Here is a 12,527-nt window from a genome sequence, read left to right as displayed (position 1 = left end):
ACATTTCTAAACTTGGAACTAGGGGTATAAACCCCGAAAATACGTGTTATATGATTTGTTTGGAGGTGGCGCACATGCTAGGTGATGGACGTGTGGGCGTGCACCATAGAATTTGTGACTTAATTGATTCCGTAGAGTTGCATAATCAAATTATCATGTCATTATCCACATATCTTTCACATGTTAGAGGAATTAAGCTGAGACTCATGTTAAAGATCATGTTTAGGCTACGTACCGATATTTTTGGGACCCACAGAGGTCCTATTGTTATTGAATTACTTGTTTAAATTTATAATTTTGTACTCAGTCACATCTATCATTTGCATATCATATCTCAGTCTCTGTTGCCATTCATTGATATATCATATTATCATGTCGGGCCGATTTTTATGACATTGTGAGCCCGAGAGACTAGAGAGATTATTGACTGAGTGAGCTCGAGGGCCGGATTGTGAGTGATATTTATGGGATCGGGTTGCACGCCGCATCATATTTTTATTTATTAATGCCTGGATCTGGTTTATTATAGCGCTTGGGTTGAAGGAGCCCCTCCGGAGTCTGCACCCCCCACAGTGAGCACAATTGCATTTACATTTGGGATGGATCTTCCCTAATCATTTACATTTAGGCATGGATCTTGCCTAAGCATTCACATTTGGGATGGATCTTCCCTAAGCATTTACATTTGGGATGGATCTTCCCTAAGCATTTACACCTGGGCATGGATCTTGACTAATTATTTATATTGGGGGATGGATCTTCCCTGGGCTGGATTGGCCCTATACAGTACCGAGTGACTGAATGTTAGTTATTATATATATATATATATATATATATATATATATATTTGGGATAGATCTTCCCTGGGCTGGATTGGCCATATACAATACTGAGTGACTGTGCGCGAGTTATCATTTATATTTGGGCTGGATCTGTCATGTACAGTGTTGAGTGACTGAGTGTGCTAAATATTGAGCGTGATGAGTGAAAATGTGAGACAATGAGATTGAGTACTCTGAGAGTGTAAGTACATGAGTTCATCACTGTGCTGCATTGCATTATACATGCATACTTGATATGTAGGCATAGATAAGTATTTTTTCTCATGCCATCTGATAATGAAATTTCTTATCTGTCGTTAAAGATTTTAAGAAAAATCACATATTTCAGACTAGCTCATATTTTCGGTGATTTTTGGCAAAAGATTTGAGTTTTACTTTTATACTTGAAAAGAAAATATTTATTTTCCGGAATTGTATACGAGCTGAGCATTTTATTATTGAGTTACTACTTGTGTTGCTTTAAATTGTATTGTTATGAAATGTTATTGGTTATTGGTGTGGACTCTGACCTTGGTACAAACTCGTCACTACTTTCAACCTAAGGTTAGGTTTGATACTTATTGAGTACATGTGGTCGGTTGTATTCATACTACACTTCTGTACCTTGCGTGCAGATTTTGGATGTTGATGTTGTTGTACATGGCGGGAGCTAGCATTGAAGATGTACCTGCAATCCAGTCACAATTGCCTCTTGTTCTAGGTAGCTTTAGAATTTCTAAATTTGTTCATGTATATTTCAAACAGATGACGTATTTTTATTTCACATCGCCTTTGTAAAATCTAATCTAAGCTCATGATTTGTACTACCAGTCCTTGGGGAGTGTATTAAAGTCAGTTAAATATTAATTGAATCGGATTGTTGTTATTTGACTTACCTAGCGGGTGAGGTTAGGTGCCATCACAGCTAGTTGGATTTTGGGTCGTGATAGAACCAATATAAAATGTTCGTCGACTACATGTATGATAACGCTAAATATATATGAGAATTTCAAGTCTGGAGAAACAATTCAATTAGAATTGGTTTCATATGAAAGACATGTAGTTTTGGACCTGCAGTTCGAATACTTAAAAGTATAAAGTCATGATGTGTACAATCACTTTTATCTATCTTATATGTCTAGCATGACGTGAAAACTTGATATGCATCTAAAGTCTATTTCTATGGCTTATATGACTTAACTTATATAACAATCCATGAAGGATTTAAATTGCTTAAAGCATATACAATTATTGGTCCTAAAGTACCATAACCTAAGTGCAATTTGTGCACATATGTATTTTGCTATAACTATAAGCACGATAATATGATATCAAGAATTTTACCTGTATGGAGATATTGAAAAGGCCATTCCAAGATATTATATGAAGACATTACATATATCAAGAATTATGATTTCAAGGTGCAACATATTCATTCAAGTTAATATGGCTGATTTGTTTATCAAATCTCTACAAACGATCTTTTGAATATAGTGCACAAGATTAGAATGCAAAGGCTCAAAGATGTGAATTGATTATCTTATCAGGGGGAGTTAATATGCGTTGTACTCTTTTTCTCTTACAAGGTTTTGTCCCACTGGGTTTTTCTGCAAGGTTTTTAATAAGGTAACCAAAAGGCGTATTTCTAAACAAGTGTACTCTTTTTCCTTTACTATAATTTTTTTTCCCGCTGAATTTTATTTTAGTTAAGGTTTTAACGAGGCATATTATCCGTTGATAGACATTCAAGGGGGGTGTTATAAATAAAATTGTATTCAAGGTGAATGTCTATCTTCCAGAGGGTTTTTAGAGTTTATTACTTTGTGGCTAAGTCACTTTTTTCCTATAAATAAATATATTTTATTTCATTGTAATTCATCCCAAATCAATAAGAATTCTCTCTACTTTTATGTGCAATACTTTTATTCTTCTTTTATTGTTTTGTAACAAAACTGCATTTTGTCTTCTTGCCTATCTGAAAAGGCAAAGGAAAAAAGCTGATACAACGTATTTATAAAGGACTTCCCTACATAAAGTTAAATTTATAGAATGATTAAGTTTAAATAATAAGTTTCCAAACAAATTAAGATTTTATTAATAAACTTACGTGTGTACAATTTTATGTATCCCTTGATTCTTTTTCCGTGATTCGAGAACTCTAACATCTTATTTCTCGAAGGAACAATAATGTGGGTAATTTTGTTTAAGTATTGGTGGACAATATTATTCTATACATATGCTAGTAGTAGGAGGTAGTTCGTACCTTATAAAACTAATGAAGTGAAGACAAATTAGGCCGAATATTATGAAATTATGATTATTTAAAAAAAGTTAAAGACAACCCGATGCACAAACAGTGGCGAAGCCAGAAATTTCATTTAGGGTGTTCAAACTTGAAATAGGTAAAAAAAAAAAATTCAATAAAGGGTGTTCAATATATGTTATATACCATTAAAATCTAATATTTTACATATATATATACAATATAATTTTTTAAAATATATATTTTACTTTCCATATAGTTGCCCAAGAGATTGCATATTTTAGCTTTTACATAATATTTTCTCTTTTTTTTCCTACTTCTCACTCTTCCTCCCTTTAGTCTATCTGCAGATTTCGCCGACTCCTCCTCTCCTCTGCCAATATATATATATATATATATATATATATATAGAAGGCGCCAGCTATACAAGCATTCAATACATATTCACATAGTTTTCTCTTTGCCGGCGATTTTCAATCCCTCCGACCACCGGTGATCCAATCGATACTTTTTGCCGCACTGGTACGTACATATTGTAAACTCTACTAATTCTACTTTTTTTTTCCCTATGTTTTGTACTACGGATCACGTCACCTCAAGCCCTAATTGACGGTCGTTTTGTTTCCTTTTAATCAAGTTAGTTCTACTTTGATCAGATATTAGTTTATACTTGTAATATGTCAATAAGCCTAATATATTTTTGTCTATTCTCTGGTAGATAAAAAAGCAACATGTTAACAGGTTTAAGCGACTCTATAACGTCCAACAAGGAAGAAACGTTGCTCCTTAGTGACACTGAATTCGATCGTCTTGCTGACATTGCCAGCAAGACTGTTGATGCCTCAGGAGAAATTATCCTGAGGCATTATTTGGCTCGGGGCAATGTCTATAATGTCTCCGATGCTAACATTCAATCATGGACTAGTGTCGCGGCTCAAGCAGAGAAGGCTATGATCTCACTTATCTTAAAAGAATTACCTGATCACGCTGTTTATGGGAAACAAACTGGATGGAACAATTGCATTGAACCAACAATTCCCGAGTTTGTTTGGGTTTTGGATCCTGTTAATGGTGTGACGGATGGACTCTTGCCTACTTTTGGCACGTCTGTAGCTGTAGTTCACAATGGTAAACCTGTCATTGGATGCATCAATAATCCTGTTGCACAGATCAAAACCATTGGGAGGAGGGGCAAGACTACTAGGAACGGGGACGTTGTGAGGACACGAGCTTGTGAACACCTCGAACAAGCATATGTAGATATTAATGATCCTGATTACAATGAAGATGCCAAATATGCCTATAATAGGCTCGCGTACAAGGTTGGAGAAACTTTCTTTAACGGCAACTGCATTGCTTACTCTGAATTGGCTGCTGGTATGTTGCAAGTAGTCGTTGATTCTGCTGTTGAGCCTTTTGCTTTGCTTGGGCTAATTCCTATAGTGGAAGGTGCTGGAGGAATCATTAGTGATTGGCAAGGAAATCAACTTTCTTGGCGACCTTTTCCAGCATCTTCTGTTCCGCGGGATGGTTTCAAGGTTGTTGCTTCTGCTGACTTAACAACTCACCAACAGATTATTTTTGAACTATCGTAGTAGTTTAATTAGTCACAGTTCTATTCAATTATTTGGTTTTTGTCGTCCTCTGGTCTTTTTGTTCATGAAGTAGACATGGATGCGTACAGAAAGCCAGCTAAGTACTTATTGTGAATTTTTCTAACAAAATGAATATCCTTCATTGTGTGACTATACAACCTGTTTTAGACATTGTATGGTAAACAAAGCACTATCTTTAGCTTTATTTAGTCTTCATCTTCCTTAGATAAAATTGTTGTATGTTACTTCGTTAACTCAAGAGTATATTAAATGTGGATGAACATATCCAAGTGATATCTATTTGTTCTAACTTAAAGCTGAAAACATCTCCAGCAGAAGCAGGTTGTAGTCAATCAAAATTAAAGGTAAATCTAGTGTACTTGGCACTATTAAGATTAACGGGCGTGTGCCAAAAAACAAATGTTAACCTTTTTCTAAATTTTATATATTGCAAAAGAACATATAAAATTCAATCCCTAATTTTGACCCTTGCAGCCAAAAGAAGCAATGAGGAAATTTTCCATAGTATGTGGAAATGTGTATTCTTCTCTTACTCACAATTATGCTAATTTCTCACGATTTACGAAAAGAAAATACAATTATTAGTTAGAGAGAAAGAGGGGTAGATGTCATTCAGTCAAGTATAAATTGTCAGAAAATTGCAGGAGCTGAATCTGCAAAGGAACATGCTGTGGTAATGCTATTAGAAATGACTTGGTTTTCTGGTATATTGAGTTTTAGAATGCAGGAATTGACATGACAGATCTGAAGTTTGCATAGTTGGCCTTGTTGTTATCATATTATCTTGTAGCGAAGAATACTGGATTTGTTTCTTTTTGTTCCAGTTTTCACTAGTTGTGAAATCCAAATGAGTGGAAATAAAACTGCCTGTTATTGTAATAGCAGAGTGGAGCGCTTGAATGCCAAAATCAAGCAGGGGGTTGTTTTTCTTTGACTTATCAAGCCAACGTATGCACATTCTCCTTGCCATATTTCCAAATTCAGATTTTCAGCTTAGTCCATCCACTTTTATTCCCTACATCTACCTTTGTTAAAGGGGATTAATTGAACATTTAGAATCGTCTTTCATATCATTGTGGAAGACTATGATCTCTTATTGTTAACAACTATGTTGCTCGGACTTTCCAAAAGTGTTGCCGCACCCGTGTCAGATCCTTCAAAAATGCACTAAATTTGGAGGATCTGACACGCACCAAACAACATTTTTGAAAAGTTCGAGTAACATAGGTTAACAAGATGGTAATTAACTTTTAAGATGAATTAAAGATTATACTATGCCCATGTCTTAATTAGGGAGGAAGAAGAGGTTGTTTTGTCTTCATTTACAGCTTCTCTCATCTCAAGTTCCCATACAAGTCTTTGTTTGTAAGATTATACTATGCCCGTGTTTGGTTTGGGGTATTAGCTAATCTCGGGATAACTTTTATACTAAAATGGTGGGATTATTTATCCCATATAGAAAGTGGGATAATTAATCACATGGGATATCACACCATTGTAACAGTTGGCTAGTTCTGGTAGAATATGATGAGTTTTGAGATCTGAGTCTGGCGGTTGAGCTTATAATGGTATAGATCTATGTTATACGGATTCTCCGAAAATGTCACGAGGTGCGTGTCGGATCCTCCAAAAATTATATCCGATACGGGTGTGACAACATTTTGAAGAGTTCGTGCAACATAGGTGTAAATAGCTTGTTTTATCACTAAGGTTGGGGATGCATGTCCAACCTTTAAGCAGTTTTGTTTTCTCTTGAGCTGTAATTCTTTCACTTGATAATAAAATGGCATCTTTAATTACCAAAAAAAAATGGCTATAGGCTGTGAATTTAATAATTCTATTATTATGATTCAGAGGGTAGACATGTAATAATTCGACTCAGTGAATCAACGATTATTAATATAATAAGTTGTACCAGAAAGGCCAGCTCCAAAGTCGTAATAATACCAAATTTCATTGTTTTTTATCCACACCCTGATGGACAACTCGTGCACGAAACATCTCGCTTACGCGCAAGGCCTGGGGAAGGGTCGTACCCAAGAGGTGTGATGTAAGTATCCTACCCTAATACAAGCATCAATGGTTGATTCGATGGCTCAAATCCGGGATCTATAGATCGCACAGATACAATTTTACCGTTGCTCTAAAGTTTCCCTTGCTCCAAAACCTGGGACCTGACGTAGGTACCCTACCCTAGCATCAGTGTTTTCTGTGTTTTTTTTTTTCATCCACACCCTTATACCTTTAAACTATTTACTCTTTTTTTTCCTTCTATGTTTAATGATCTTATGCCTAACCTTGTGACAATGCTTGGCTAGTGAATGCAGAAGCGGATGGAGACTTTTCCAAATAGCCGATTATTTTCAACACAAAGTATAAATACATGTAAAAAGATTTACTATAATTTAAACAAATATTAAAATCTGAATTCATAATTTAGATGTATAATGAATTTAATTATAAGAATTTAAAATTTAAAATCATCAAATTTTAAATTCTTGATCCGCCTTCAATAGTGATATAGAGCCGTTCAAAACATGAACAATGACAAACTAATTTTCCAGAGCATGAACTAAGAAACAAGATTATTAGAAGGGTAAAACTATAATAAATAAATAAATAACAAGTTTGATCCGGGCCAATGTCGTTTTCTGCTTGTCTAAATGCTCCAAACTGTTTTTTCCCCTTCTAGTCAACCCAACAACAATTTATTTTATTAAATCTATGAAGTAATCGCCAAAAAAGCCTTCTCTTTAGATGCTTTTGAAGTACCTTTGGAGCACCTCATGGCCTATATATTGCAATATACAAGATTGTTTAGATATTGAAAATTTTCATTTCTATCTCTTTTGTTTCTCGTTCTTTAAGTAGATTCAAGTCCATTACAGTATAATTTTACGGTCATGGCGACTTTAATCAACTCATTTCTAGATGAAATAAGAAAGATAAATATATTGGGAGTTGGGTATTTTGTGGTAACATTGCTAACTATTTATGTTACTCAATGGATTTATAGATGGAGAAATCCAAAATGCAATGGAGTTCTTCCTCCAGGTTCTATGGGTTTCCCTCTTATTGGAGAAACTCTTCAGTTGATCTTTCCTAGTCATTCCTTGGACCTTCCTCCATTCTTGAAAAATAGAATTAAAAGGTAAATATGACAAAATAAATATTTAGATGTTGTTAGTTCTAAATTGAAAGATTGAGTTATTAAATGTATTTCTAATTCTATTTATCATATATCTTTTATATATATATATATATATATATATATATATATATATATATATATATATATATATATATATATATATATATATATATATATATATATATTGATAAAAAAAATACTTACGACCCCATCATTGGATCCGCCGGAGGCGGACCTATATGTTATAGTGAGGGGTCACCGAACTCCGTAAGTTTCGGCAGAAATCTTGTATATGTATATGTATATACCTTGACAATGGTTAATTTAAAGCACTTTGTGCCCTGGACACTAAAAGCCTTTAGGGGTCAATGATTGAGTAGAATACTCTGCCCCTGTCGTAAAAATTATGAGTCCGCCTCTGGGATCTGCCACAGTTGGTAAAGACTAGTAGTAGCTAGGTCATGCCCCCTGGAGTTACTATTGGAAGGCTTCCATTGTATTTGTTCTGCTCTATTTTATATAGCGTAATTTAACATGTCTTAACAGGTTATCTTCTTTAACTTTTCCTGATTATCTGTGAGGTAATTTGAAAGTGTAAAAGTTCTTTGACATGGTTAGTGTATTGAAGTTAAACTCTTATTTAGTTAATTTCAAACATGATTTTTCATATAATAGTTGGACTTATATTGTAATGAAATTTGTTCATAACATCAACAATATTTATTTCTACTTATTTCAGATATGGACAGATGTTTAAAACAAATGTAGCAGGGAGGCCTGTAATTATAAGTGCAGATCCTGAATTCAACAGTTTTATTCTTAGGCAAGATGGAAAATTGGTTGAGACTTGGTCTTTGGATACTTTTGCTGAAGTATTTGAACAAAATACTCATTCTTCAAGAAAATATACTAGACATTTGACTCTAAATCATTTTGGTGTTGAGGCCCTTAAGGAGAGACTACTTCCTCAAATGGAAGACTTTATTAAATCTACTCTTTCTAATTGGTCAAATCATGAGTCTCTTGAAGTAAAAAGTGCAGCCATTAAAGTAAGTAAATTCCAATCACTATATATATATATTTCTACTTTATTTTTTTTAGTTTTAAGTTATATACACTGGCGGCGTAATTAATTTTTAATATTATCGGTGTAATTTAACATGTTATAGCATGTTGACTACCTTCTTGTTCTAATACCAATCAATGTTATCCAGGGCTCGTTTGGCCATAAAAAGAAATTAACTTTTTCCAGAATTTTTTTACTTTTATCCGAAGTCAGTGTTTGGCCATGAAATTTTTAAATTTCACTTGAAGTTGAATTTCGAAATTTTTCGGAATTTGAAAAACTCCAAAGCCTTTCAAAATTTTCACTTCAAAAACAGCTCCAAATTGTCTTCAGGTCCAAACATTACTCTAATATTTAAATATCATTTTCACTTGATTTTTTTTTATTTTTTTTTACTTTTTTCGGAATTTCACAATTCTTATGTCCAAACTCCCACTAAATAGAATTACCTACAATTATCTTTTAAATAACCTGATTGTGTAAAACGTTAGTGCATAAAACTTAAACTTTGAAATTGTTGTATGTTGTTAACAGAATACTAGTTGTTTGTTATCTGCAATAAAGGATAAAAACACAGTAGTTATTGGCTTTTTGAAATTTTTACATAAATATTGTTATTTACATTTTTTTTTTTTTGGTAAATGGCAGGTGACAGTTGATTTTGCTGCAAAGCAAATATTTAGTGGTGATCTTGATAATGCACCATTCAATATCAGTTACATGTTCAGGGATTTGGTTGAAGGACTAATGTCTTTCCCAATTAATCTTCCTGGAACTGCTCATCATAAATGTTTGCAGGTATCCTATATCTTGAATTAGCTGCGAACTTCGTCGCTGATCTATAGCAGAGATATTTGATAATCCGTCGCTAATTCGTCGCTAATTAGAATTTTTTTTTTTAAAAAAAAATTCGAAGGATCTAAAGTGTTTTCACACGTCCCCTCCAGGGTGACTCGAACCCAAGAACTAACGGAGGTGGGTGAAGATGTTATACCAACTGAGCAAACCTCACTTGTCTCGCTAAGTAGGATTAGCAACCGATTTTACTGTTTATCTACAGAATTTTGTCCGTGGCTAATTCTTATTTTTATTTTAGTAGTGTCTGGAATTTGACACACGTGAAAATTAATACAGATTCATAAGAAAGTGCGCGAAACAATGAGAGATGTTCTAACAAAGAGGCTCAGTTCATCAGCAGAAAAACGCACAGAAGAAGACTTAGTCGATCATTTGCTAAGGGACATGGATTCTCAGAATTTTTTAACAGAGGATTATATAGTTCAGATGATGTTTGGTTTGTTATTTGTTACCTCTGATTCCATTTCGACTACATTGGCTTTGTGTTTCAAGTTGCTTGCTGAACATGCTGATGTTTTGGAGGAATTAATAGTCAGTATCTTAAATATAATCTTGTTTAATTCTTGACTTTAATGTATAGTAATATATTAACATATCTAACCATATGTTATACTTAATCCAGGCTGAGCATGATTCAATTTTGAAGAATAAAGAGAATTTGGATGATCCTCTCACTTGGAATGACTATAAATCCATGACCTTTACACTTCAGGTCTCTTCTACACTTATAAAATACATGTTTTAACATATATATATATACTGACAGTAAAAAAATTACACTATATATACTGACAGTAAAAAAATTACACTATCAAGAAATTACATGTATATGCTCATAATGAGTGAAATTTTTAACCTGAAAAGTAAGAGAAGTAACCTTCTACAGTAAGATAAATTGTGTTGATAAAATAAATTTATCATTACATTATGGGATTGTTACACAAATAGCCAGCAAGATTTAATGTTTATTTTTTCTAGCTTGTATACATAGATATACATTGATTATACACGGTTATCAGTCGATGTAAGTTAAATTTGTAATAGGGTAGCATTCCTACTACTTTAATTTGACACAAACTAACATTCATGTAATTATAATAAGGCTAATCTTTTTTCTTCTATCATATGTATATGAAGTACAGGTTATTAATGAAGTATTGAGGCTAGGAAATATTGCACCTGGACTATTCCGTCGAGCATTAAAGGATATTCCGGTTAATGGTATGAAAATAAAAATAAAAATTAAAAGTCTAAACCACATTTGTTGAAGCAAAAATTGGAAAATGGATTTATTTTCTTCTTTATTTCTTTGTTATTTAGGGTATACAATACCAGCAGGTTGGGTAATTATGATTGCAACTGCTGCTCTTCACTTAAACTCAGACCAATTTGAGGATCCACTTTCATTCAATCCATGGCGTTGGAAGGTATAAAAACATATAGTAGTTATTTAACTACTAGAAAAATTATGAATTGGTTAATTAAATAACTTCCTAATTGAATTTGTCTTTTTTTTTTTTTATAAAGGAAATCCAGCAAAGTTGTGCAGCTAAGAATTTCATGCCATTTGGATCTGGAATGAAGCAATGTGCTGGTGCAGAATACAGCAGGGTCTTTTTAGCCACCTTCCTACATGTATTAGTCACTAAATATAGGTACTTAATCATATTTTTTCTTATGAATTTAAGTTATATACACTAACTTATGCTATTTAAGTTATATATGCTAACACTACAAAAATATTATGTTGAAGAATTAATCCAAATAGCCGTCCACATAATCTCTTAAACTAAAAATAGTTGGCGAATGTGTGTGTGTGTATATATATAATCAATGTATAATCTATGTATACCGACTAGAAAAAATAAACATTCAATATGGCAGACCCAAGTAGCAACCCATCTAACCGCTTAAACTAAAAATAGCCGGTGAAGGTATAATATATGCATAATTTATGTAATATATGTGTATAATTAATCTATATATATGACTAGAAAAAGTAAACAATAAATATGACCGGCTATTTGTGTAAAGATCCCAAAATATTTTACTCTAGCAGTGTAGTTTAACCTATGATAACATGTTAATACCATTTTTATCAGATTATTAATGAATACTTATCATAGAAATTTATCAGTAATTACCTTATAAAAATTACCTGAATTGTGAATATTATTTATTGTCAGTGCATATAATTTAAACTCCTTATCATATGAATTTATTATTGTGCTAAAAAATGATCAACATAGATTCACAATGTTTTGTCTTGTTGAACATGAATTTGCAGATGGACAATGGTAAAAGGAGGCAAAATTATTCGAGCACCAATAATAAGGTTCCCAGATGGATTTCACTTCAAGATTTCTCAGAAGAACCAATAAAAAAAATATCATTATCATTAACATATATTATGTCGTGTTTAATTCTTGTCAAATAATGCTTATCATTCAGTTTACTGCAAAATCCCATTCGTGATTCCCTTTTTTGTTTGTTGTAAAATTGTCTCCGTTTGTACTTTATTTCAAATGTCATACTTCTGAATATTGAGAATTACGTGTGCTCCTGCACAATGCGTTTATCTTTGATATTCGGAAAAAAATAAAAAATAGCTAGATTTACAAGTGGTAATTGAAAAATAACCATTGATTCAAAAGTAATAAAAATTTAGTCACTTTTCTTGTAAAAATAAAATTTGATCAAAAATACCCTTAGAATCCGAAAAAATTTCAGCATAATATGCGAGAGTTCGAAT

At 32.9% G+C, this 12,527-nt stretch overlaps 2 protein-coding genes across 2 annotated transcripts; both read left to right on the top strand.

Moving 5' to 3' along the window:
• The first annotated feature begins 3,399 nt into the window (after positions 1 to 3,399).
• LOC104085856 (bifunctional phosphatase IMPL2, chloroplastic-like) lies at positions 3,400 to 4,884 on the top strand. Its single transcript, XM_009589977.4, has 2 exons — positions 3,400 to 3,606; positions 3,803 to 4,884. Exon 2 carries the CDS (start codon positions 3,816 to 3,818, stop codon positions 4,677 to 4,679), a length of 864 nt encoding a protein of 287 aa, XP_009588272.1. The 5' UTR covers positions 3,400 to 3,606; positions 3,803 to 3,815; the 3' UTR covers positions 4,680 to 4,884.
• Positions 4,885 to 7,551: 2,667 nt separating this feature from the next.
• LOC104085857 (cucurbitadienol 11-hydroxylase-like) lies at positions 7,552 to 12,325 on the top strand. Its single transcript, XM_033653324.2, has 9 exons — positions 7,552 to 7,851; positions 8,591 to 8,900; positions 9,566 to 9,715; positions 10,052 to 10,306; positions 10,398 to 10,487; positions 10,918 to 10,996; positions 11,096 to 11,202; positions 11,303 to 11,430; positions 12,063 to 12,325. The coding sequence occupies exons 1-9, from the start codon at positions 7,604 to 7,606 to the stop codon at positions 12,154 to 12,156; spliced, it is 1,461 nt and encodes a 486-aa protein (XP_033509215.1). The 5' UTR covers positions 7,552 to 7,603; the 3' UTR covers positions 12,157 to 12,325.
• Positions 12,326 to 12,527: the final 202 nt, after the last annotated feature.

Source organism: Nicotiana tomentosiformis, chromosome 4 (assembly GCF_000390325.3).
Source record: "Nicotiana tomentosiformis chromosome 4, ASM39032v3, whole genome shotgun sequence".
Classification (NCBI taxonomy): domain Eukaryota; kingdom Viridiplantae; phylum Streptophyta; class Magnoliopsida; order Solanales; family Solanaceae; genus Nicotiana; species Nicotiana tomentosiformis.
This window is presented reverse-complemented; position numbering and strand designations above follow the sequence as displayed.

Excerpts from the sequence above, each read along its gene's own strand:
- LOC104085856 (XM_009589977.4), top strand. The coding sequence starts at position 3,816 with ATGTTAACAGGTTTAAGCGACTCTATAACGTCCAACAAGGAAGAAACG.
- LOC104085857 (XM_033653324.2), top strand. The coding sequence starts at position 7,604 with ATGGCGACTTTAATCAACTCATTTCTAGATGAAATAAGAAAGATAAAT. Across the intron at positions 10,307-10,397 it reads ATGTTTTGGAGGAATTAATA|GCTGAGCATGATTCAATTTT; the intron begins GTCAGTATCTTA and ends TACTTAATCCAG. Across the intron at positions 10,488-10,917 it reads CCATGACCTTTACACTTCAG|GTTATTAATGAAGTATTGAG; the intron begins GTCTCTTCTACA and ends TATGAAGTACAG.